Here is a 25,979-nt window from a genome sequence, read left to right as displayed (position 1 = left end):
TGCTTACTCTAATATCTTTTCCTAGTAGCAAGAGCTTCTGCCATTATTTGAAGACTGCGGCAGTCTTTCCTAAGAGCCCACATGGAAGTCCTGCTTACAGGTAGGTGAGGCAGACAGTGCAAGGATGGAGAATTCATTCATTTGTGTCTGAGAAGTTCCCAGGGTACCAAAGACAAAACAAACAAATTCATTGATGATAACAGAGAGAAGAATAAAGAGAGAACGCAACTCGTATTTAGTGTGTCAGGCAGTGTTCTAAGTCCTTGGCGTGTCATAATCTACCTAATCCTCATAGAAACTTCATGAAATACTATTTTCCCACCCATTTTACAGGTGGGAAACTGCAGCACTGAGAGGTGCAGATAAATCCAGATGGCAGGTTCCCACTAGCATAAAGCTCTGGGAGATACACGTACAAACACACAAACTGTCTTTGCAGTTCTATGCAAAACTGAACGTACGATGATACTTTCTAACAAGGCAAGAAATTATTTTAGAATACTACAGCCAAAACTCCACTGAAGAAGCCAATGACACTCTATTTTACAGAAGCAGAGAGATAATCGACTAGATTCTCCAAATAGTCAATGACTGAAAACTGCATTTCCGCCACGTTCTGATTCAGTGAATACAGCAGCCCTGAGCCCTGCAGATCTCCCCACGAATATGACGCGTCTGCAGCCAGAATCGCAACTCTGGTCTCTGCAAATATTGTACTTCTTAAGGATGATTATAAACTTAAGTGTTTAAAAATTGCTTGTAAAAAAAGTAGTAAAGGCACAGGGATGCCAGGTAGACCAGCTTCATTCTAAATAGGACCGAATCCTGCAAATTCTTCTGACCTTATATCGGAGACGTTCAAGCAGAGACATCCCTCAGCTTGTTTGTGGTTTTACTTCTTCATCCTGCTCTATTTAGCCTGCGTGCATTGCATCTTTGCCTTTCTGGCTAATGGTAATGCATCTGACAGCCTCAGTTTTATTTAGCTGTCAAAAAACTTCTAGAAAAGGAAGAGGTAGCCAGGATTGTGTATATGATTGATAGGCATTAACTTAATTATGAATGCTTCAAAGATTTCTTCAGAGGTAATCCGTAGTCTATACCCATGTGAAGGGCATATTTTTGTGCACTTTTTGAGTATGCAGTAAAATTCATTAATAATAATCAGAAATTAACTAGTTCAGTAACAAAAATTATTTTTTATATCGAAGTAGAGTTATAAATATCAAAGTCCATTCTCTTCTTTCTCATACTAAATCATTAGGCAGCTAGGCAGAGATATCATCTCAGTGGACAACCTTCTTCAGTGAACTTATTTCTCCTATGTAGTTTTTCTCTTTTACTCATACAATAAGAATATTACAACTGTTTAAAATCTGCCCAGACCGTTTGTTTTTGTTTTCATCTCAGTGGGATATAGGAAGGGATTTTTGTGAGAGATGCATTTATGTTTCCGTTTTGTGTTCTATGATTAAGAAGCAAAAACATATTTTTCAGAAACAAAGAGTATTTGAAACCACACCAGGAAAAACAATTCGGCTCTCACTTATGAAGGATAGAAATGTTAGTGTTCTGGGGTTAGACTGAGTTCTCTCTGGAAAGGGGGGTTCCATTTACTTAGCTGTGTACCAAGGTAGAACCTGGGAGTAAACAGGGTGGTATCACAAATTGAATGCAAAACAAAGCGCAGCCCCTTGAGGGGAGATTCCCCCTCCTCCTTCTTAAGTAAGGCTACCTAAAAGTTAGTCCTAACAGTCAACTGATTATGAGGTCAGTCATCACCTGACCAAGAACAAGTCCAAACAGACCATTTTCTGGGGGTTCTCTGTGGGAGTCAGGAGAAACTATCCTGACACATCAAAAGACAGGTCGAGGATGGCTGGAGCCCATCCGCAGAGCGCAGCAGTGCTTTTAAGAATTACGTGACAAGAGAGGACAAAAACAGAAAACCATTTAAGTCCAACATATAGCACGGGTGACCCCAGGATTGAGGCTAGGTGATAGGAAATAGGAAGCCGTGGCTTATTAGTTTCACAAAAGGCTGCTGAAGAGCCATTTTCCACTGAGGTAATTTGGCTTTTCTTTTTTCCTTTGCCATAAGCGCCGGGTGGGTTTCACCGATGGGGAAAACGAAAAACGGTTCCTGGCCTTGCAACAATGGAAATTTTATATTAGAGCAGCCGGCAATGAAAAGGAAAAGGTCAAAGGGTACATTCCTCTTGCTGCAACATGTTTTCACCAGTTGAACCTCACCCTGGTGATTAGCAGAGCTCAGACAGCTGATAGTGGGGAGAGGGCAGAAAGAGGAGGGAGGCTTTCATGGGCGTGTCAGAAGAATATTGTGAGAAATATTTGCAAAAGCTAGCTGGAAGGGATCGAACACTGCCTGCTCTTCTGTCTGCTGGGGCCTCCTTTTTTCATTAGAGGGAGGTGTTCCATTCCTCTGGGAAGAACAGGCTCATTGTTCTCACTTTGTTCTCCAGAGCTACTCAGAGCTACTTAGACATTTATTTCATGTAATGCAATTTATTTTCACTTGTTTTTTTTAACCCATCTAGGAAAGAGGTGGGCTTCCTGGTGACAGAAGGAAATGGAAGTGAGAGTGCACCCCTCTTGCGGAAAATACACAGGAGAGACTGAAGGGGGGGAACTATCCTTCCTCCCAACTAAAGGATGAAGATGATGGTACTGGCAGTGTCCAACTAGGACCATTGAGGTGGGAATTGCTCAAGCAACACTTATCCTGGAATCATTCTCCTGCATTGTCTGTGGAGAGGTATCAGCGGCCACCAATTCGTTATTCAAGGTGATTGTCCCAACATGTACTCTTGAAGCCCTCCACACAACTTCTTTCCCCTAAGCTTTGACTCAGCTATCTTAAAGAAGATAGCAGGTGGGGGGAATGGTGGTGGGGGGGATGGAGACAGCCATAGTTGCACAACAATAAATAAATAAATAAGCAAATAGATAAATAAATAAACAAATACAGAAAGAAAGAATGAAGCTAGCAGAAATAGGATTAAAAGCCCCCTTAGCTTGCACATATTTCCTCAGGCAGCTCGAGCAGGTCACTTCTAAGAGGGGATAGATAACAATCCAAATTCTAAAAGTGGGATAACTACAACCAACATGAGGTTGAATTAGGAAGAAAGCCTTAAAATGGTATTTGGAATGAAAACATAGAGTAATACACATAAGCTATTTCTCAAGGTGATTATATTGGGTTGTTTTATATTAAAATAAAAATATAATGATACAGAAATATGTAGGTCAAGAGACCGATGTGAAATGAGTCTGCATTGAGGAGGTTTTGGTGTTTTAGTGGTTGGTAGAAATTTTTTCTAGTTTCTGCTTATGAACTTGTCTATTTTCTCCACTTTTTGTAGAAAAATGATGTGGTACACAGCTTTGTAGTCAAGCCTTCTTGTTACTTATCACTACTTTATTCAATCTTACCATCCATTTATTCTTGAAAACAAACCCTTGTCTCCAATCCTGCAGGGTCTTTGTGTTTCTGTTCAGTTGTTTCTCTTCTCAGAAATGCCTTCTCCAGTTTCCCTATTCTCTTCCCTGCTCCAAACCCTGTGCTCCCTCTACTCACAGCTCAATTCCCATCCGATCCTACTCCAGTCTGTTCTCTCCTTCTCAGCTCCGAATTTCTATGTCACTTACAATTATGCCACACAATCCACTGTTTAATGAAATACTGTCTTATATTATTCTCTAGTTGTTAAATGGATATTTCTTCTTTTCTCAACCCTATAAATTCTTTGTATTCTCCATAGTGTCTATACCAGGCTGTTTAGTAAAACTCAATCATATTTATGGACTTGACCTGAAACTGTAAAACTATTGCACCAATCATCAGGTCTCTCATTGTAATTCTCAAAAAAAAAATTGCCATCATTAATCAAAGACTATATATGGACTTCTATATGAGTCTTGGGTACTGAAGTACTAACATGTATAACTCTGTAGAATGTCTATTTTTTATCAATGGATGTTATCTTTCAAATGAATTTAAGAGTTAACTCACCCACTGTTGGGGAACAGAAGAATTCATACTGTTTTTTTCATAACCACTGAGTGAAAAATACCAAGAATATTTCTATATTTGATTGAAATACAAATAAAAGTTAGGTGGGCAGAATGTAATTACTAAAGCTGGACTTTGGCCAGGAAACTTGGGAGAACACTCCTAATTCCTGCCAAAGATTCCATGGATAACCACAACTGGTCAAAATCTACATTTCCATGGGCCACCTTAAACACAGTCCATCTGAGCCCCATGCCTCTAGCAAAATAAGGCCACTCAAGCAGTAAGATTCACAGGGGGAAAAGTTACATTCAGAGGTTTCTAAATAACGATGTTTAATTTGTTTTTTGTTTATTTTTTGACAAACTTATGAGGTCTACAGGAAACACCTAAAGCAAGTACCACAATGTTTTCAGCAGGAAATGCATCCTATTTTGCCAACGAGAAGAATGACCACGACCGTTAGCTATATAACCAGGTACCCATCCTTCTCCCCATTAACCACCACTACAGAAGGACTCAGCTCTTCTTTGGGAAATGTGGAGAATGGTACAGTGCGTATATGTGTATGTCTCATGCAGAATGAGGAGTTAAGAATTAACTCTACCTCTTACCTCATTTTTCATGAGACCATTTTTCTGAGGCCTCTGCATTATATTGGGTTCTTTTATATACACATATGCCAGAAAAACATTATCTTAGGTCTTCCTCACTGCTCATTTAAATGGAGGTAATGATAAAATCTAAATTTGACTTTTTGGTACGTTACAACCTCAGCTTCAGGTTTCTTCTCCCAATTCAAAAGAAGGAATTAAAGTATGTATAGATATATAACAAGTGATAATAATTGATAAAGATTCATGTCTGAGTTATGCAGTTAGGCTGGAATATTACTTAGGGAAAAAAAAGATATAACATGTGCCTGACTCTGAGCTTGTGAGGCTGTTCAAAAATAATAAGGAAGAAAAACCACTTGCATGAGTACTCACTATAATACTTTTTCAAATTCACTTTAGGCTTACTTTGAATCAGACTAGTTTTTCACTGACTTCCTTGCTCCACCCCCCCCCGCAAAAAACCCCATACTTCCTGATAATCAGCAATAAAATGTAACATGGCCAAGTTCACTGGCAGTCCTTACTCATTGTGTCCTAAGATGCTCACATGCTCAGGTGTCCTTAATGTTAAATGCTTTGCTGTTAATAGTTAAGACATCTCACAACACACAGCCTCAGATTTCCTTACTTCTGACCAATCCAAAGCCACCCACTGAGGTGGACATGACTGGTTGTTGCAGGTCTCTTTTTCAACAGGCCGGTGTGTTAAACAACCGCTGTAGTCCAGTGTCTCCTCCTCAGAAGGTCCAGTCTTCCTGATGCAGAGCACCGCCCGTGTGCGCATTCCGCCATCACAGGTCTTGCTACACTCCAACCAATCCCCAATGAACCACCTGCAGCAAGAAGGGGAAGAAACACAGAAAAGCATTTCCTCAGTGTAGCCAGAGATTTTCAGCTGAGTGAAGGCACTTTTATCAATGGACTACATCCTTTTCCTGCAAGAGCTGACATTTCAGTGTTTTCGATGTGACGAATGACAAATGGAAGAACTGCTAAGGAAGAGATAACTTCTTGTCAATTCCCTCTTCAAGTGTAGTGCATGGGCTTTGGAGCAGGCAGAATTACGTCCAGGTAAGTAATGCGCTCTGTAATTTTTAACCTCTCTGACTTTTCTCCTTTTTTATTAATTCCTAAAGTGAGGATACCAATAGGATCATGAGATTGTCATGAGGACTAAGTAAGGTAATATATGAAGCTGCCAGTCATGTGCTGGGAAATGGTAATGACTGGCTATTCGTGGGAGGGAGGGAGACCTCATTTGTTGCGTTAGCCAACTTTTGTAGTATAAACACCTCACAAGGACCATTCAAGCTATCTCCTAGACACCGTGAACGTGAAAAGAGAAGATATGCTACCAGCAGGGTCTTAGGAGCTAATACTAGCTGGCTTCGGCACGCCACCGAGAGCTCCTAACAGAGGGTCTGACATACAACAGCACCTCTTTTTATTATTACATTGAGGCAGCTTCTCCCATAATTGAAGATTTTATGCTTAAGCTTAGAGATTTGTTCTGATTCCCAGAAATGAATGCCAGGCTCTGTAGAAGACAGAAGGCCTTTCCCATCCTTACAGGGATAAGAAGGCCCAGGTACCCATCCTGAAGACATGACAGTCTTAAAACACCTGCAGCGAGAGCAGAGCCTTGAGCCAGCTCTGTGGAAACGCGGAGATCTCTTGCTTGGGCCCCTTTACTGCTAAAAGTAGCTTCTGCACAGCTAATGTGGGAAGAAACAGTAATATCGTAACAAAATGAACATCTCACATTTATTTGTATATGACTCTTTTTCCTTGATGTCATCAGTGACCATATATATATATAATTTCAGGGTGTGTGTGTGTGTGTGTGTGTGTGTGAGTGATACTTTTGCAGGACTCACTCTTTGAGGCACAGTAATTGGTCTAAGGGCTTTGAATCATGATCCAAATCAGACCAATGAGAATTTGGCTTTAGAATTTTTTTATCTTGACTAGAACACAGGGTACCCTTTTCTTTCTGGTCACAAAGGTAAGAGCTGCTGGTGGCCATGTCCTCTGTTAAGTGGAATTAGGGGATTTGAAAGAATGCAGAGGAGCTAGAGTCCTAATGGTGTTTGATCCTTGATTCTAGCCATTCGTCAAGCTAGGTGAATTTTTACAGCTCCCTCAGCCTTGCTATATAAACTAACAAACCTCTTATGTGCTGAAGCTAGCTGGAATTGAAGTTGTATTACTTCCAACTAGAATCCAGGCTGACATATTGTTGTTTTTAATTTAATAAATATATGCTGAATGCCTACTGTGTTCCAGGCATTGTGCATTGTTTTACAGAAGAAGAAAGTAAAACCCAGTGTTAGGAAAACCTTTCTCCAAAGGCATGAGAAGAGCGATGATGGAACTAGGACTTGATTCCCCATCAGTTGCTATTTCCACTGAATTTCACTTTTAACACTGCTAAACAGTAGACTCTTGGTCACAAGCATAAAGTCACAAGACATTTCATTCAATTCATGACTATAAATCAGGCAACTATCATCAGTGGGTATGCTCATGCTTTTGGGTGGGCAACTACCCAGAGAGAGAGAAGACTCTGAAAGTTTAAGAACAAATTTCTCACTCTTTCAATGAGCTTAGCTCATTGTGCCAGTTTTGTATGGGGAAGATAGCACCTTAGTGAAGTCAGAGTACTAGTAGCCTAAATTTGAGCCTGCATTTAGCTAAATAAGCCACAACGGCCTTTGTTCATTATTATTTATAATGTCTTTACTTATAGAGAGAGACCAGCATTTAGAAGACCATAATTAACCAGCTTCTCAATGTAAAATATATCTTGTCAAAAATCTAAAAATGTTCTACCTAGAATTGATTTAATGAATAATAAATTAATCCTGAATTTTAAAAATCTGACATTAACATTTTTTTCTAAGGCATTTTGCGGAGAAGATTTAAAGTGGTTTTCATCTTTCTGTTTTGTTTTCCACAGATGAACATGATCCCAAGTTGTTAGTACCATTTTTGGTAAAGAGGAAAATGTGTACTGAGAATAATAACTTGCATGCCAGCCATAATGAAACTCTGATTCAATTCGCAACAGTGATTTCATCACCAAGATTAGGGGATAAAACAGAAATGTGTATAACTCAGCCACAAAGTGTTCAGTCATACCACCTCCAGCCATGATCTCATTAGGCCCCATAATGTACAAGGGATAAAGGCCCTCAAATTAAACACAGGTGCCCAGAGTAACAGCAGTGATTCAGGAGGTGTTGCTGGTCTTTGTTGCACAAGGTCAGGGCCACCTCTGCCTTTTCATTCTTTGTCCTCTCTTTTATTGCCAACCGTCTTAGCTGAGATGTGTCACTCTAGCATTTAACTCAGAATGTAGGAAAGTAAAAGTATTAACCACCCTCCTGATTTCCCTTCTGACTATAACTGATTTCGGGCTTCACACTCAGTTCCTATTGCATCTTTATTGCTCGGCAAATCATCCCTTCCCCATGTCTGTCTGAAGGATTAAATCACACACTAGTTATTTAAATAGTTTTGCAATTCTACTGCTGCATCTAATTATCTCAGTTTCTCCACTCTCCTGTCCAGTTTCAGACAGACTGCTTTCTCCACCTTCATTCTCCATGTATTTGACCCTCCGATGACTTCCTCCCTATTGCTTTTCTTTTCCTCCACTAGATTCAGTGGTAAAAATCTGAAGAAAAAAATCCTTTTGGGAACATCACTTGCTGAATCATTAGAGTCTGAACACTACCGGGGCTCTTTCTTTCTGAGCTGAAGACCCAGTGGTCGAACTGCCTTCGTCCTCACAGGTGCCCTCCTGTCCTTTAGATATTAACAATTAGTGGGACTCGTGCTGGAGTGGCTTGGTGCAGCCTGTGTTATGTGGTCTGCAGTATCTGCACACTAATAAGACAAAGAGTGGTATTAATGGGATGAGAGAATGAGAGACACTATAAAAATACTTTGCCCCAACCTGGGTTATGATGAGAAACAACTTATCATAATCTAGTCAGATCAGAATGTTATTTTTGCTTTTTTACCTTAAAGGGAAATAGCAGAGCACATGAAAATAAACTGATATTAGATATTTGGATTGTGTGTGTGTGTGTGTGTGTGTGTGTGTGAGAGAGAGAGAGAGAGAGAAAGAGAGAAAATAAAAGGTTGGGATGGATATTGAGACGTCCCAGCCTTTATCCCTGAGTTAAGAGTCTAGTTATCAACCCTTTTTATAAATACCATGTAGAAAAATAAAAACAAATCTTCAGAATTTGACATTAATATCTTTCATCAGAGATTCAAGTATATAACTTATTAACTACTTACTAGGATACTTAAACTTTCTTAGCTTTTAAAATAATTTTTAGAACAATTTTCAAAACAAAAACTTGGCAAAAAAAAAAGGAAAAGAAAATTTGCTCTTTCCTCAGCTAATTGGAGAGTGAAATTCATAGGTAGAAGCCTCTATGCCCTAAACATTCCATAGTCAAGATTTTTCTAAATTAAAAAAAAATCAATGCAATAAATATTTCTGAAATTGTGGCAATTGAGAATGTGTTGATAAAACAAAATTAGAAATATTAAAGTGTAACCAGACATTTGATTTATAACTAACAGCGTTAGTAATGTCTGGAATAATGGGAAAAACATCACTGGAGATCAGCATACTCTCATCTGTAAAATGATTTCCATGATTCTCCCTTGGTCTTAAAGTTTGGAGTTTTATAGAGGACTGTGATGAATCTTTTTCTAAAGGTAACTGATTATAGTTGTCCTTGGGTGAGGCCCAATGACTCAAATAATTGTTAAACATTTTGCCATAAAAGATACCGTTAAATAAAACCCAGCCCCTGGGGAAAAATCTCTTCCCAGTCTGAGAATCCTTTAGCACTTTTGTTCATAACTCACTCATTGTACTTTATATATTTTGTCTTGTACTATAATTACTTTTATATGAATTTGCCCAATTAGTGTTCTTAAGAAAAGGAACCATTTCTTCCAAAGCACACTGCCTTTTAGACTGAGAGTTGCTTAAAAATGCCTTCTGATTCTTGATCACACTATTATCACAATGTACAGCACTCCACTGTTTTGACCTTTCTGATTTTCGCAATTTATAAACTACAGTTTCACACAGGAATAATATTCAGTATCTAAGAGTTCTTCACATGAGGTCATTCATAGAAATGTTCTTGCTATTAAAAGACAACAAGGTCAAAACTGAACTCTTGGCCTTTCTCTTTGGATGCCAGCTCAGCATTACTTCCTTTTTTATGGTGTGGTTTCCTACCAGTCATGCTTCCTGTCAGTCATGCTCTTCAGTATGGACTCCTCCCTTTCCCCTTCTCCAGTTGTTTCAGCCTTCGTCATGAATTCCACCATTTTCATTCAGTGTCTCTGGAGCCCTTGCTGTCTTCCTGTCCCGAGTCTCCCCACTGTCTGACTACTCTTTCTTCCAAGTAGCTGCTCTGAGCGCTTGGTTTTCCCAGCAAGGCTTCCTCCGGCCTTTCAGGGTCTTCCAAATAAATTATTATTATTGTTATTGTTATTATTATTATTTCTCTACCAGTGTCTCTTGTTTATCTTTATAGTCTCCTATCATTTTCTTTATACAACAAATCTTATAGCTTTCTATTTTTCTATACTATACTTGTAAAGTCTCCAATGTGACTAAAAGACAGTTGAAATATTTCACAATTTGAAATGATAGCTTTTGATAGAAAATGGCATATAGGATTTTAAATTAATGGTATTGAAGAAACAGTAATATTTGTAAATAAATATAGATCCTTTTCTCAAATATATTTTAGATAGGTTAAAGTAGTTTTCATTAAAAAACATTGAAAGTATAATGTAAGAGTAGGTAGGGCATTCCTAAACATTATACCAATAAAAGAAATAAATGCTTGATAGTCTTTCTATATAATATTTTTAAACTCTAGTAAATAAAAATAGATCATAACACCTTAAATAATATGGAAAACATATGACAAACTAAAAAAGTTATTTGGAACACAGATAAAGAGTTAATATCCTTAATACATTAAGAATTCATACAAATCAATAACAAAATGATAAGAACTTCAACAAAAAATGAGATAGACTTTATTTTCAATAAAAAATGAAGCTATGAAGAGAAAAAGCAAAAAAAATGTAATAAAACGGTCACTGGACTTAATTTTTTAACATTCAGCCTGATGGGCAATCCAAGATATACTAAATAAAACAGCACTTAGATACCAAGGGGTTTTTTTTCTACAAAATAGTCAAAGATTGTTTTTAAAGGAATAACACCCAGGGTTTTCAGTTCAGGGAAATGACATTCTTTTACAGTATTAATGGGAGTACACATCCATGTGTTCTTTCTAGAGAGCAATTTGACAATGCATGTGATACACCAAGATATATTTCCATTGGAACCAGAAATTCTATTCCTATGCATGTAGCATAAGGGCATAATTATAGAGAGCAAAGGTTTAGTAGCAAAAATGGTTAATGCTGTGATATTGTAAAGGATTAAAAGCTAGGACACAACCAAAATTGTTTGACAGTGGGAAGCCAATTTAAATAAACAATGACATATCTACTAAACACTGTAGAAGATACTTAATGTTCAAAATATGTTGAGAACTGACTACAAAGCATCATAAATATTATTATACCACTTTTTATATTTACATGTCTATGTACACAAAGAAAAGAGACTGGAAATACAGACATCAAAGTATTAAAAGTGGTATTATAAGTATTATAGGTGTTTTATATTTTTTTACTAATCTGCACTTAAAAATTTATCTTTTAATATGCACTATAAAACAAAATACAATTCTTATATCATCTGAAAAGACCTATCTCCTTGCCTTTCTTCCACACCCATTTGAAGGCTTACTGAATTCAGTAGTCTTTCTATGACTTTTATCTCTATAATACCAACATCTACTGGGATCTTACATACAACAACCACTCTGAAGAATTAACATTTCCTTCTTCACGGTCTGCATTCAAAAGAATAGAGATATTTAAAAGGAACTAAGGAAAAAATGGACTAATAAAGAGTAATATTTTAAATATGTTCTTTAGCTCTTCTGAAAAAGAAAACTGTCAGCCTAAATTTTCTTTCTTACATTTTCCTTATCATTGTTTTTCAAATTCCATTCCCTCACCTTCAAACTTTAAAACAGTTAATAAATAACTTTTTATTTCAGAAATCAAAAGGCAATAGGAAACTTAATTTTAATTATGTATGTTAGTTCAAATATATCCTTAAAGTATTAACACACACACCCACACACACACACACACTCCCATGTAATAGCCAAGCCTAAAATACATGGGATGGAATGACCAACTATTGAAATTTCATAGGACATTTGAATAGCATTTCAGCTTAAACAAATGAAAAAGCTGAGGCCAAAATAGAACAGGAGTGACCAGGCCCACTCAGATGCCCTAAATGACTGATCAAATGCCAAACATAATACTTAAAATCCTGAGTGGCAGGGAACTAAGTTGATGGATAGAGATTCATAATTATATGAAAATATGTTGAGGTTATTGAAAACTTCAAAATTTAGCCCATGGTTTTTAAGCATCACCTGTTTTATATAGTTTTTCAGTTTCTCTTGAGATACACTAATAAATATAATTGGCAAAAGAGGAAAAATGAAAAAAAACCCAAATATATTGTCTTCATAATACTTATCATAGGTCACATTTCTATACTTTCCCATGTCTGGAATTTAAGGAATGAGTGACAGACATGGTGATCAAATTTGGAAAAAGGAGGCATGAAATTTAAAAATTCTTAAAATAAAAACTTCTATCACTCTAGACTCCCTGCATCCTTATTTCTAACCATTGCAGGAACCTTTTCAAGAGACAAGTAGTGAATATTTCCCTTTGAGAGTCAAATATTTTAGGCAGACATTGAGTTTGGATAATGAAAGTTCATAAGGCACTGTTGTTTTGAACAAATATTGAGAAATACATTTTGCTTTAACTGTGATAGAGGCCTGAATTCCTTACTCATTGTAAGTCCCAGGGTTTTGTGACTCCACTGTAGTACTTTTTAGAAAAAAAAGAGATTACTTTATCATAGAGCTTTCCTCTCCAGTTCTGTGGACCCTGGAGTATAGACATTCATTTGCTTGTTCTCTTTTTCTTTATCAGTTTCATGTTGGGATAATTATAATAGTAAACCTGGAAGACAATGGTTACTCTGAAACAAGAATGAAATGCCATTCACACATGTTCTGGCTTGCGGTTGTCAAAAGGCAAAATCCCTACCAGGATCAGTGTTTTTATGATCAACTCAGCATCTTCGTCTTTTTTCACACAGTCATTGCCTGTTGCTCAAACAAGAGACCTCTGTGCTCTTACAGGTTATAAAATGTGGCTCCTTAACAGCAGGTCTCATACTTCTAAGTTTTAATTCTTTAAAAGTCATCTTTAAGATGAATGGCTCTCTCTTTGTGCCTCCCTTCACAGCGAGCTGTGCTTGCTACGTGAATCAACAGAAAGAGACTGAAATACGCCTCTGTGCTTGTGCCCACTCCTTGGAGGAGAGGATGCCTAGGATGACAGAACTGAAAACTGGGCCAGCAAATTCTGTTCCAGAATATCTCTAAACCATTTTAAAAGTCTTTGGGCCTTTAGGATACATACCTGGAGAAGACAGGACTGCATACCAATTTACTGTATTTTATTGACTCCCAGATACCATTATTTTATGTACCATTAAGAAAGGAAAACATAATGCCAATTAGTATTGTAAGACACCATTAGTAGCCAGATAAATACTAAATAGAGATTTGTTAAAATGGCAAAAGATGTGTCTTAGAAACTGATGAAATGTAATTTCCAGCACTGTGCCAGGATTAATCAGCTGAAGTCCCTGCTTTAGAGGAGTTAACTGAAACCTATGAATAAATAGGAATCTTTGCTCATTGAAAGGCACATCATAATTCCACCCTCTGTCAGTGGAATACGGGATAATGTTTTATCCCTTTTCTCAGTTTACATTATTCGTATATATGAATATGTGTTTCCAAATGTGAATATCTAATGGCACTTTTGCACCTGAAGAACACAATTCCCACTTCTCTCACTTACTCAGGTGGGCAGGGCTCGGCATTGCAGGGCCTTTGGTTTTCAGGAGGCTTACTGTCAGGGTCACAGTAGTTGTTCTGGACAATGGAGTTGTCATCCAGCCTTTTGCAGACCACCTCCTGTCTTTGGACACCTTGGGAAAAAGAGGACATAATGAATTGAAGAGCAGTCTACCTTGCATGAAGTTAGGTATGCATAGCTTTCCTCTGTAACGAATCAACCTCACTGGATCGCTGCTGTCTTATCTGTTCCAGAAACACTTGACTGCTTCTCTAAAAAGGAGAGAAGTCATTATACTGGTCATCATACCGCAAATATAGGCAAAATTGTTGTCCTTGTGTTTAGAAACAACTGTTTTCAAGTTCAGAAAATAAACTATTGGTGATTTTATACAATTAGTATTCCCGTTTGTATAATCTTCTTCAAGCTTTCCTTAAAAAAAAAAACCTTCATTTCCCCCAAATATCACCATATAAAATGTATGAATATCCATTTCAATGCAAAACAATGGTTGTATATCTACTTTAAAACAAAACAATAGGGACACATATACTTTTTGATATTTTGTAGGACAAATCCAATTAATTTAGTCTTCGTTTGGAACGTATCACATTTCACACATTTCATTTCTTCTTCCATTTATAGATTTATTTCTCTGACATCCCACAAAGCCCAGAACTTAAGGATTGCGGTGAACCTCTTCTGGACTACAGCCCATCACTGTGCTCTCGCGGGGCTGGCACACTGACCACACCGTTGTCAGATATGTACAGATTCCATAAAATTCGAACTTACAAATAACTTCTCGTTCTTTAAAATTCTTAAAAAATGTCTGCCATGGCTAAAACATTCTCATTATAAAACTCATAAAATTCTAAATATGTTTATTATTTATTGGCAAGGACATCCACCACAACTTGCTCACACGTCACAAAATACAAAGACACACACAAACACTCTTATTTATAAACATCCCCGGTAAACAGACTTCATGCAGATTCAAAAGGAGGAACCAAAAGAAGCAAAGGTAAATATGTCAAAATATCAGAGAAAAAGTCAAACTACAAGACAATGCTAAATGTTTCAAATTCAGGTCATGCAGAAGTAGCAGGTGACTCCTGGAACTGGAATAAAAGCAGACTAAGCTACCCGCCTCCTCACCACCCCACCAGCTCCATAACCAGGCACCTACAGACCCAGAAAGCCTGCACCAGCAGCGTGAGCAGTGCCTCGGAAGCCACAGCTTCACATCTAGCTAGCCCCACATAAACCTTCAGTTTTGCTTTTTTTTAAATTGCTTTTCATAGTACCTTAAAAAAAGAGTTTGACCCCAAATTAGGAAAGTCCATGTGAGGTAGGATCATTCAGTAAAGGAAACTGTCACCAGAAGAGCTGCACACCAAATGCACCCAAGGTCCCTTAAGAGTCATAGATGTTCTGGGGTGGGAGCGCCACCAGCATCGTACTTTGCACACTTTTAACCAAGCCTGTGGAATTTAAGGGCAGGAAATCTATTCCCCTGATCAAGAAAACGATTCAGTCTTGTGGTCTCTGAAGGTGGCAATCAGTTGAAGGAGGTACATTTGATTACTCGCCGTGACCCAGGGATCTCACTGCTGACTTCTAACCAGTTTTTAGGCTGTCCTAAATTTAGAGGGTTAAAATACAGCCAGACCACTTACTGGCAAAAATGTCTTAGAGTAGGTGTTGTATTCATTCCCTTCCAACTCCTAGAATAGGCCAAACATTTCAGTTTCTGCGACAACAGCTTGGAATTTTTTAACTATTAAACTTTAGATTTTTGAGGGAAGAATGATTCACATCAGGCATAGCTGGGATCCATTCACAGATGTTCCACAATATTCATCAGATATCTCCCTACTGTGTCATTCCAGTGGGCAGATAACTAAGTCCATGTGATCTACCTAAACACAACTCTCTGCGATTAGTCATTGCAGTCAACTACCGAGTGCCCCTGTGGCTCAGAATATCCATCCACCCAGGTTCAATATTTCATTTCTATCAGGGGGTGCAAGGGATTATTTTTATTGGTTATCATCTCTCTTTTTATTTAAGGCATTCAAATATGATTAATCTTGGAGAGGGGAGACTCAAACAACCCACTTCATAAAAGACTTACCAACTTTACCTGACTTTTATAAATATGTTTAATAATAAAAACACTATGATTATACTTGCAAGAAGAACATTGGCATTCAGTTTGGTATTTGATTGTTTCTCAGAAAAGGACAATCATCTTCAATACTACAAAATGGAACTCATATTGCTCTGTACCAGTGGCAGAAACATTAATTCAGTTCCTACATCACAAAATAAAATTAATTAATCCTAGAAATGCTGTTGGTTATAATTACATTAGTTTTAAAAGTAGCCTTTAATGTAATAGCAATTTACATCACAGATGACATATTAGTTATTAGAGGTGAAATTTACATTTCATTTTAAGAAAGATTTTAGCCATGTATCTTGAAAAAATTTAGCTACATAACATTTTTGTCAAAAATTTGAAAAATACACAAACCAGAAAGAACAAAAGAAGTATCCACAATCTTGTATTTTTGTTGTGGACCTTTATTTTTAGGGTTATTTTCCATAAAATACTTTTGGAGAAAACTTAAGCATAAAATACTTTTTGATGGGCTCTAGCAATTAGTTTAAAATTATATAGTACATAAACCAAAAGTGCCAGCTAAATGTGGTCAGCAGGCCACTCATTCATTCAACAGAGAATAGTTATTAATAAAAGGACCCGTGCTTCTCATGAGATACTGGACTAAATGCTAAGAATTACAAATTGACTTACTTTTGGTCATGCCTCTCAGACTTCTTAAAAGTTATGAATTAAGGTATTTTGAGGTGCAATTCTGTTTCAAAATTTTAGAACATGTTTTTTATAAAGCAAAAATTAAAGGCCTTGAATAAACAGCTGAAATCACTCTATATTTTATGAAGATGCATTTTTCTTCACATTCATGTTTTATTAATTTCTTCTAAAATGTTATATTAGACAGTCTGGTATTTCACACTCAAGAACTGACTATACCAGTAATCTATTCCAAATATTCCTACAACAATGAACGATCTTTCAACAGCATGCAAGTCCACTTCCAAAGTTTACCCCCCACACTTGGCAGGGTTACAGATGTCTTTTTTCTTGTTAAGTGAGTAACAATGGGATAACTCTCTCTAAATCAATGTACCTAATTGGACGAATTTTTAATCACATACTTTAGGATTAAGAAAAATGCAGCTTTTAACTTTAGAAAGTAGAAAATACAGATCAACTGGAAATAATCTAAACTAAGTGAAGGGAGAAATGATTGAATTTAGAATCCTTATATGACCAAGCCTCTCACACATAGCTTCTTTTAAAGTAATCTGTAAAACATTGCTAAAAAGTTGATTTAAACCTCTTGGCAATAATTGCATCCAGTTACACAAAGCCACTATGCTTTCAAATCTAAAGACTTATAGTTTATAACCAAAAACATAAAGTGTCCACATGATCAGTCAGTCTACACCTAATTGAAAACAAAATTCTAGTGGCTTTTAGTGTCCATATCCCCTGGACATATGCAGATGTTCTGCAGAATTTAATTAGTAAAATTTAAAACTACACTAATTATATTTTATCCATAAACACCCAAAGATTCTGGCATGCAAACTGTATACCTGTTCTTTTGTTAAATGCAGTCCCTCTTCTTTGCTTAAAAGAATTTATGGTTTCATACTGTAAAATTTAAGTACAAAGATGCCATTACCACTACACATGTACTTTAAACTCTCTAAAATGGGTATATCCTGTTCAGAGACTTGTAATTTGCTTATCTTTAAAGAATCAAATACGATGGCTCTTAACATGGAAACATAACCCTTACTTTTAGTTTATAAATTTTAATTTGTCAGATCTCATATTTAATTTTCTGCCAATAGTTAAAAGTTACAGATGATTTATTTGCTTACCAAGGTTCTCTTGTCCAATGGGAGAAATAAGTACCCAACTTGAATCACTGTTCTAGCTACACATCAAGAGATGACTTTTAGTATTTTGAAACAGCATATACCTCAGGAAAATGAGCAAGAAGTCTACCACACTGCAAGGGAGGCCCAGATGAACTTCATCAACTGAGCTTACTTTAGGGTTATGTGATGGTTTACATGAAGGACATAGAGTCTCCTACTTAGCAGCTACTGTCCTAGGGCCAATCCTAAGTGAACCCTTCAGAGACTCCAGCTCCTCTTCATTTCTTGCCTTCTTTTCAGTCCCTCCCCTGGTATGCTACTTAGGAACCTCATGTCCCATCTCTCTCTCTCTTAATTTTGTAAATTCATGCTAGTAATATTTGGCAATATATTGCTTTTTTCAGGGCAGTTCACCATTTTAAAACATAGATAGAGGTTATTCAATGCACAGAAATTACCACTTGAATTTCACTAGAAAGAGTGATTGTGTTAAACCAGGAAGGATGTCAGGAAGCTTAAAGTCAGGAGGAAGACCTTCTAGGTCTTCGCACATCTCATAAAACCCAGCATTTTCAGTTATAGACCATTGAATTGATTGGTAAGTGAACAGTCTGTAACCACATGGAAGTGAGTCATCAAGAGAAAGTAAGAGAGGTATACATTTATCCTTAGGATAGATGGGCTAACCAACCTCTACACCCTTTAACCTAGTGGTGTAGCACATCGTATCGGAGCAGTTTTCTGAAGAGGAAGGGAGAAGAAGTTAGCAAGTCAGAATTTATACAAACAATGTGTCTGGTGGCTAAGGCAACAATTTGCTTAACCACACCGCCCAAAGTAGCTAGCAACCAAGACAACACTATATACCCATAGTATACAGAGCATATAGCCAGCAATATTAATTTAATCTAAATTTTCAGTGCAGATTGCATCCAAAGAGCAATAAATGCCAGGAAAAAAGTGTCTCTCTCCTCTGCCTTTCACTGTCGGAATCTGGCTGTTGTGCTGTGTGATAATTGGCCAGACACAAGCATTTACAGGGCGGAGATGATCATCTGCCTTGGATCTAACAGCTGGCATCCAGGGTACCAGTCAGCTCCACCCATATGCTTCCTGCTTCTGATGAGCCTCCTGCTAAGATAAAGTTTTTTACCTTCAAAAGCTTTCTTTCTCTGCGTTTACAGTATCTTCCCTTCAATCCTAGCAACACTAGATGTCCAAAGGGAACAAGATAAGAAAAGGAAAAGGTAGCTTTAAAAATACTATGTTTTTCTAGAGCCAACTGTGTTTAGTGATAGGGAGACAGGGTAGAACATACACACACTGCATTTATTTGAAATATCCTGGGTGGGGATTCCCACTACTCCTTATATATTAACAGTAATCTCTTCCACTGAAAGTATCTACCATATTTTTCAGACTATAAGACACACTTTTCCCCCCAAATTTGGGAAGAAAAGCGGGGTGCGTCTTATAGTCCGAATGTAGCTCACCTGGCTTTTCCTATTTTCCTCTAAAACCTAGGTGCATCTTATGGTCCAGTGCATCTCATAGTCCAAAAAATATGGTAACTTAAGTCACTGAATTCCTACTCTGTGTAAGGCATGGTTTTTTTCTTTATCATAAGGATGGGAGAAATGAGTAAGACAGTCTTGACCTTAATGAGATTACTTTAAAATGAGGAGGGAAGGTAATTATACCATTATAATTATGGAAGCTACTGTACCTAATACAATTAATTTTCAGGTCTAATATTTTTAATTTTACAGTGCCCCATTTGGTTTTATTGCTGTCTCATTTCTCTTTCTCTGATCCTAAGAGCTCTTTTCATAGCCAAATGTCTATGATTTTATTCCCTTTCACTTTATCTTTATACGACGTTTTTTCTCACTCTAGTTGCTGCCATGTTCAGCTCCCTCTTTTGAGTTCTAGGCAGTTTAGGCAAATGACAAAGGCACATTTTCATTCTTCTTTGTAACATGAGGCACTCAAATTACATGACTTTCTAATGCTTCCCCAGATCCACAATTCCAAGAAAGTTATTGCTTCTTTCTATTCATTTCAATCGCTCAGTATTTATTCTCTTCTATGTCTGCTTTCCCCCTACAGCCCACAGAGCAGCAAGTCTGGAAAACAGGCGCTCGCCTGGCTCTGTGTGGTTTGTTTCAGTGCTTGAGTTCTTACCAGTGTTAAGTACAGGTCAAAGGGGCTGGAGTGTCCAGGGGCAGAGCACTAACTAGAAGTAGGAAAATGTGAGAGGCAACTTTTCTAGTTCAAAGAAGTAACTCAAATTATACTACAATGAATCTCCATGATCTTTAGTAGAAACGTGTTTGCTTTTTGTATTTTATTTTTAAAAATTTTAGAGGAAGGATGCAGCCTTGAGCTCCTTCCACTCACTGTGATGGATTTATTACCAATAGAGAAGCTTTTTCTTTAATTACATATAAAATCCCTTTCTTGGAACCAACAGATAAATATTTCAGATTTGAATCATAACAAGAACATAATCATAAACAAGCCCTATAGCTTTGAGAAATAAACTCACTTTGCTCAAGTAAAAAAAAAATGGGGATAGTAAGAGCAAAAAAATGGGGATAGTAAGAGCATAAGGTCCTATAAAATTGGGATAATGGTGCTTACCACTATAAAAGGCTTTCTTTTTCCAAAAGTATTTTATGCATAATTCCTTGTAAAAGTACATAATGTTATGATTGTTAAAAGTGGTATTTTGGACAAAATGTCTGTCAAGTGAAGCATGATCTGTGACACATACATCATTAACACACTAGGAATGCGCTCACACTTTGGTTTCAGTCTTACCCAAGTTTTTCCATGAGTGAACAGGTATCTAGGCCCTAATCACATTAGGGGAATATATAATTTCTGAAGCAATAGAAACAAGATGAAAGAGAAAGGAAAACAGCAGTAGAAGAAATGTTTGGGATTAGTAGAGATTTCTTACTTTCAGTTATAAATCTTAACCTGAGACAAAAGGCAAGCCACAGTATGCAGGGGTAAACAGTAAAAAATGTCATGTTATCAGATGAAATGTTCATGTGTAAGAGGTTTTACAAGAAGTTAGAAAGCTTAAATTATATTGAAAATACACAGGAAAATTCAAAGGATTTTTTAAAAAGGTGTATTATATAGGGAAAGCCATATGCTTAAGAAAAGAAGATAAATAGAAATAACAATTATGAACAAATATATGAACAAACATATTAACCACCAGGAGTGAGAACCAGCCAAGAGCATGAGTTTGCCTAGAGGAGTTACTGCCCTCAAGGGCATGCTGCCTGAGAACTGAGCCTGGGGTGATGGACGGCTGCGAGAGGGTATGCTTTTAGGAGCTGTGATGCTCACAGGTGCTCTGCTATGATGCATGGTACAACCAATCCCATATGCTAAAGGATACTCTTCCTTCTCATCACTGAAAATGGTCTGAAAGAGGGGGTTGATGGGAGAGAGTAAATAGAGGAATGCCACGGTCAATGCGATGACAGACTATGGTTTAGTCTCACAAAAATTTTCTTTTTCAGTTCTGGCTGGTGTGGCTCATTTGGTTGGGCACTGTCCCTCAAGTTGCTGGCTTGATTCCCTGTCAGAGTACATGCCTAAGTTGTGGACTCGGTTTGAGAAGCAACCGATCAATGTTCCTCTCCCTCTTTTTCTCCCTCTCTTCTCCTTTCTCTTAAAAAAATTCTTTTTCAGTCTGGCTGGTATGGCTAAGTGGATTGAGTGCTGGCTTGTGAACCAAAGGGTCGCTGGTTCCATTCCCAGTCAGGGCACATGCCTGGGTCGCAGGCCAAGTCAGGTCCCCAGTGGGGGGCATGTGGGGGCAGCCACACATTGATGTTTCTCTCCCTCTCTCCCTCCCTCCCCCTCTGTCTAAAATAAATATATAATCTTTAAAATCTTTAAAAAAATTTTTTTTCAAAGACCAAAAAAATTAGGAATAAACAAAACAATGCAAATTTTCATTCCCTGTAAATTCATCACTTTTGACCAGGGACTTGTATTATTAAAAATGTCACCGTGATCAGTTTTATGTCTATGTTTCGAATATACAGGAATGAAATGTGAAAGGGCCTGCATAGTTTCAAACAATAGTACATCATGAAACCTCACACGGAAATAACTTTCATTGGGAATTTTTCTTAAAAACTAACAACAAAGAAACAACTTTGTTTCTTCTGGGGGGGTGAAATGACAATAAGTAAAGGGCTTTCAATTATTCAGACTAAAATATCCATCTGTTATCTTTAACTCTGAAAATAACTTTTTGTATGGTAATTTCTAAATCTGAGAGAAGCAAACTTAATTATAAGATTTGAAGTTTTCATGTCTTTCACACTTAATTTCAATCAAGTCTATTTTGAGTTTTCAAAAATAGTTGGATTGGTTTTCCTCTGCTTCATTTTGGGACTCCTCCACTTTGAGTTTCGGTCAAAGTTACATTGTAGATGTCTTTTATAAGCTGCACAAGTGTTAGTCATTATTACTGTTATTATGTCTATAAAAAGTCTCAAAACCCTTCTTTCTTTGAAGCACATTCTGCTATTTGCTAATAATGTGAACTGACCATTTTTAGTGATGTTAAATGTGTTAGGCACTTAGAACTAGCAAAGAAATTAAAAGGGTATCAGTGAAAATGTGAAGCATTTGCTCTGTTTTATCTGGTACTTGGAGAACTGTTCTCTTTCAGGAAGGTACCACTACTGGCTTTAAAGACTGCATTATTTTTTTTTCTAAAAATTGCTTTTTAAAAACAATTTTAAATTTGTTATTTCAGAATGGACTTACTATACTTTTAAGTGTACATTATGTTTCTGTTGTATCATTCTTGATATAATAAAATATATAACATGAACATACAATGTTTCCATAGAAACAATGTAGAAATATCCAATTTTTTAAAAAGGACTGTGGTAATATGCATGATAGATTCACTAAAATAATTTGAAAAATATGTGATTAATACATGCAATAGTGTAAATTATTATATAACCTTGCTTGGTAATAAGCTGCAAAGAAGAATTTGCTATCAGGAACTCTTTTAAATGTATAGTTTATTTCTTCTTTCTTCTTTTTAAAAAAAAATCACCCACCAATCTTAAACTCTTAAGACCTCTAGCTCCTTAACTGGAAGAACAGGAGAACCTAATTAAAGAACCAATCTTAAATAAAGACAAAGGAAGAAAACATATTTAGGAGGGCACATCAGAAAGAATACTTAATATAGATATGACGGAGAAATTAACTATTACTTAAGACCTCTAGTTTCTTAACTGGAAGAACAGAAGAACCTAATTTTTAAACTCTGAACACCACCCGGACCTTAAATAATCAGGTTATATGCTATTTTTCCTCTTGTGAAATGAAATTTAATGTGCTGAAGTGAGATGACTAATTTTTAACCAAATTTAATGACACTCATTTTACCCTAAATCAAGAGTTCTCAAACTTTCTTGGTTCACAGCACCTTTAATGTGTCAGTAAAATTTTCACAAAACCAACTAGGCAGTAAAAAAAATACCAAGGAGTTTCACTGAATAATTAGTTAGGTCCAAACAACTTAATAGTAATAGTCTGTGCAGCGTGATATGGAGGTCACTGTGCCCACATTGAGAATGCACGACATCCTGCAGAGCCTCTGTAAGCTGGCTGTAGCGTCCTGGGCCCCACCGTGCAGCCTGAAAAATGGGGCCCTAAGTCAGGAGAATACAAAATAGTATTGGAAACTATGCAAAGCATCTTGAAACCTGAAAAACTAGAGGCAAGTTCCAATATGTATGAGAATCATGGTGAATCAGGTGAAATCACAAAAAGTAAAATAAAATTTGTCTTAGAAGAAACATAGAAAGTTATCTTTTTAAGTTTATGTGCTATTCACAGACACACACAGCTTAAGATGACTTCCAGAGGTTAAAAAAAAATTTAAATAAATAAATAAGTAAATAAAATAAAAAGATGACTTCCAGGGGGAAAAAAGGATGGCATGAAGGTGGGGAGAGGGGAAGGGGGTAGGTTTTTCAGGAACGTCTATTGAGGACACAGGGACAAAACCAAAGGGAGGTAGGATCAAGAGTGGGAAGTGGGGATGGCTAGGGTTGGGGGGAGTTGTGGGGGGAAATGGAGACAACTGTACTTGAACAGTAAAAAAAAGTTAAAATAACAAAAGATAATAAATTAAAAAGCATTTATATAAAATAAGCATCAAGCATCCAAGAAAAAATAACCAGGTTAATAAAAGTAATGGCAATATTTTAAATGGCCGACTGATCAGAAACATTCTTTAACAACCCATAGTACAGGGTGGGCAAAAGTAGGTTTATAATTGTGCATACATGCAACGCAAAGTTTATTGCATTATTATTTAATTACTGTATTATTTTTCATACGAACAACTGTAAACCTACTTTTGCCCCCCTCTGTATATGTAAGGAAAATAGGTGCTCTTTGATCTTCAAACAAAATCCAAATGGCCTCTAAAAATAAACCTGGTCCTCCTGCTCAGTCTAAGCAAAGCTATGACATCCTTTTCCCCGGGCTGCTGAGCAATGAATGTTTAGCAGAGAGATGCCTGTTTGTTAGCAGAAACCTGACCAAACTGATTTTAAATTTTTCAGTTACAGTCGACATTCAATATTACTTTATATTAGTGCAGGTGTACAGCACAGTGGTTAGACATTTATGTAATTTATGAAGTGACCCCGATAAGTTTAGGACCCACATGGCACTACACAGAGTTATCATGATATTATTGACTGTATTCCTGATGCGGGCTGTACCTTATGTCCCCATGACTACTTTGTAGTTTCTTAATCCCTTCACCTTTCCACCCATACCCCTAACCTCCCCCCATGTGGAACCATCAGTTTGTTCTTGGCGTCTGTGAGTCTGTTTCTGTTTTGTTTGTTCATTTATTTTGTTCTTTAGATTCCATTTGTAAGTGAAATCCTCTGCCATTTGTCTTTCCTTGTCTGACTTATTTCACTTAGCATAATATCCTCTAGGTCCATCCATGTTGCCACAAATGGCAGTATTTTATTCTTTTTTATGGCCAAGCTATATTCCATTGTGTGTATGTACCACATCATTATCTATTCATATAGTGATGGACACTTAGGTTGCTTCCTCATCTTGGTTATTGTATATGATGCTGCAACGAACATAACGGTGCAAGTGTCTTTTATAATTACTGTTTGGGATTTCTTTGAATAAATACCCAGAAGTAGAATTGCTGGGTCATAAGGCAGTTCTATTTTTAACTTTTTGAGGAAGTTTATATTTTTTTTCCATAGTGACTGCACCAATTTGCAATCCTACCAACAGTACATAAAGGTTCCCTTTTCTCCACATCCTCACCAACACTTGTTTGTTGATTTATTGATGATAGCCATTCTGAGAGGTGTGAGGTGATGATATCTCATTGTGGTTTTAATTTTCATTTCTCTGATGATTAGTGACATTGAGCATCTTTTCATATGTCTATTGGCCATCTGTATGTCCTCTTTGGAGAAATGTCTATTCAGGTCCTCTGCCCATTTTATAATTGGTCTGGATTTTTGAGGAGTGGGGGTGGGGAGGGGTTACCTTGTATAAATTGTTTAAAAATTTTGGATATTAACCCCTTATTGGATGGATCATTGGTGAATATCTTCTCTAAATCAGTAGGCTGTCTTTTCATTTTGTTGGTTTCCTTTGCTGTGCAAAACTTTTTGGTTTGATATAGTCCCATTTGTTTATTTTTTCCCTTATCCAAGATGATATATCCAAAAAAAATCACTAAGAGCAATGCTAAAGGGTTTACTGTCTATGCTTTCTTCTGGGACTTCTATGATTTTAGTTACATTTAAGTTTTTAATCAATTTTGAGTTTATTCATGTATATGGTGTAAGAAGATGGTCTAGTTTCATTTTTTGCATGTGGCTGTGCAGTTTTCCCAACACTATTTATGAAGAGACTGTCTTCACCCCACTGTATATTTTTGCTCCCTTTGTCCTGTATTAATTGATTATATAGGCATGGGTTTATTTATGGGCTCTCTATTCTGTTCATTGATCTATATATGTCTGTTATTATGCCAGTACCATGGTGTTTTGATTACTATAGTCATGCAGTATATTTTGATACTTCCAACTATGTTATTCTTTCTCAAGCTTGCTGTAACTATTAGGGGTCTTTTGTGGTTCCATATAAATTTTAGGATTATTTGTTCTAGTTCTGTGAAAAATGCCACTGGT

At 36.9% G+C, this 25,979-nt stretch overlaps 1 protein-coding gene across 1 annotated transcript in view; it reads right to left on the bottom strand.

Moving 5' to 3' along the window:
• ADAMTS6 (ADAM metallopeptidase with thrombospondin type 1 motif 6) overlaps positions 1-25,979 on the bottom strand; it is a 240,661-nt gene that overhangs the window by 21,568 nt on the left and 193,114 nt on the right. Inside the window, exons 21-22 of the mRNA XM_024578536.4 lie at positions 13,750-13,879; positions 5,282-5,486 (exon numbers count right to left, since the gene is read on the bottom strand). Of these exons, the coding sequence (XP_024434304.2) occupies positions 5,282-5,486; positions 13,750-13,879 (335 nt within the window). The remainder of the gene's footprint in view (positions 1-5,281; positions 5,487-13,749; positions 13,880-25,979) is intronic.

The sequence above is a fragment of the Desmodus rotundus genome, chromosome 1 (assembly GCF_022682495.2).
Source record: "Desmodus rotundus isolate HL8 chromosome 1, HLdesRot8A.1, whole genome shotgun sequence".
NCBI lineage: Eukaryota > Metazoa > Chordata > Mammalia > Chiroptera > Phyllostomidae > Desmodus > Desmodus rotundus.
Note: the sequence above shows the minus strand (reverse complement) of the source record. Positions and strands in the feature narration are given on the sequence as shown.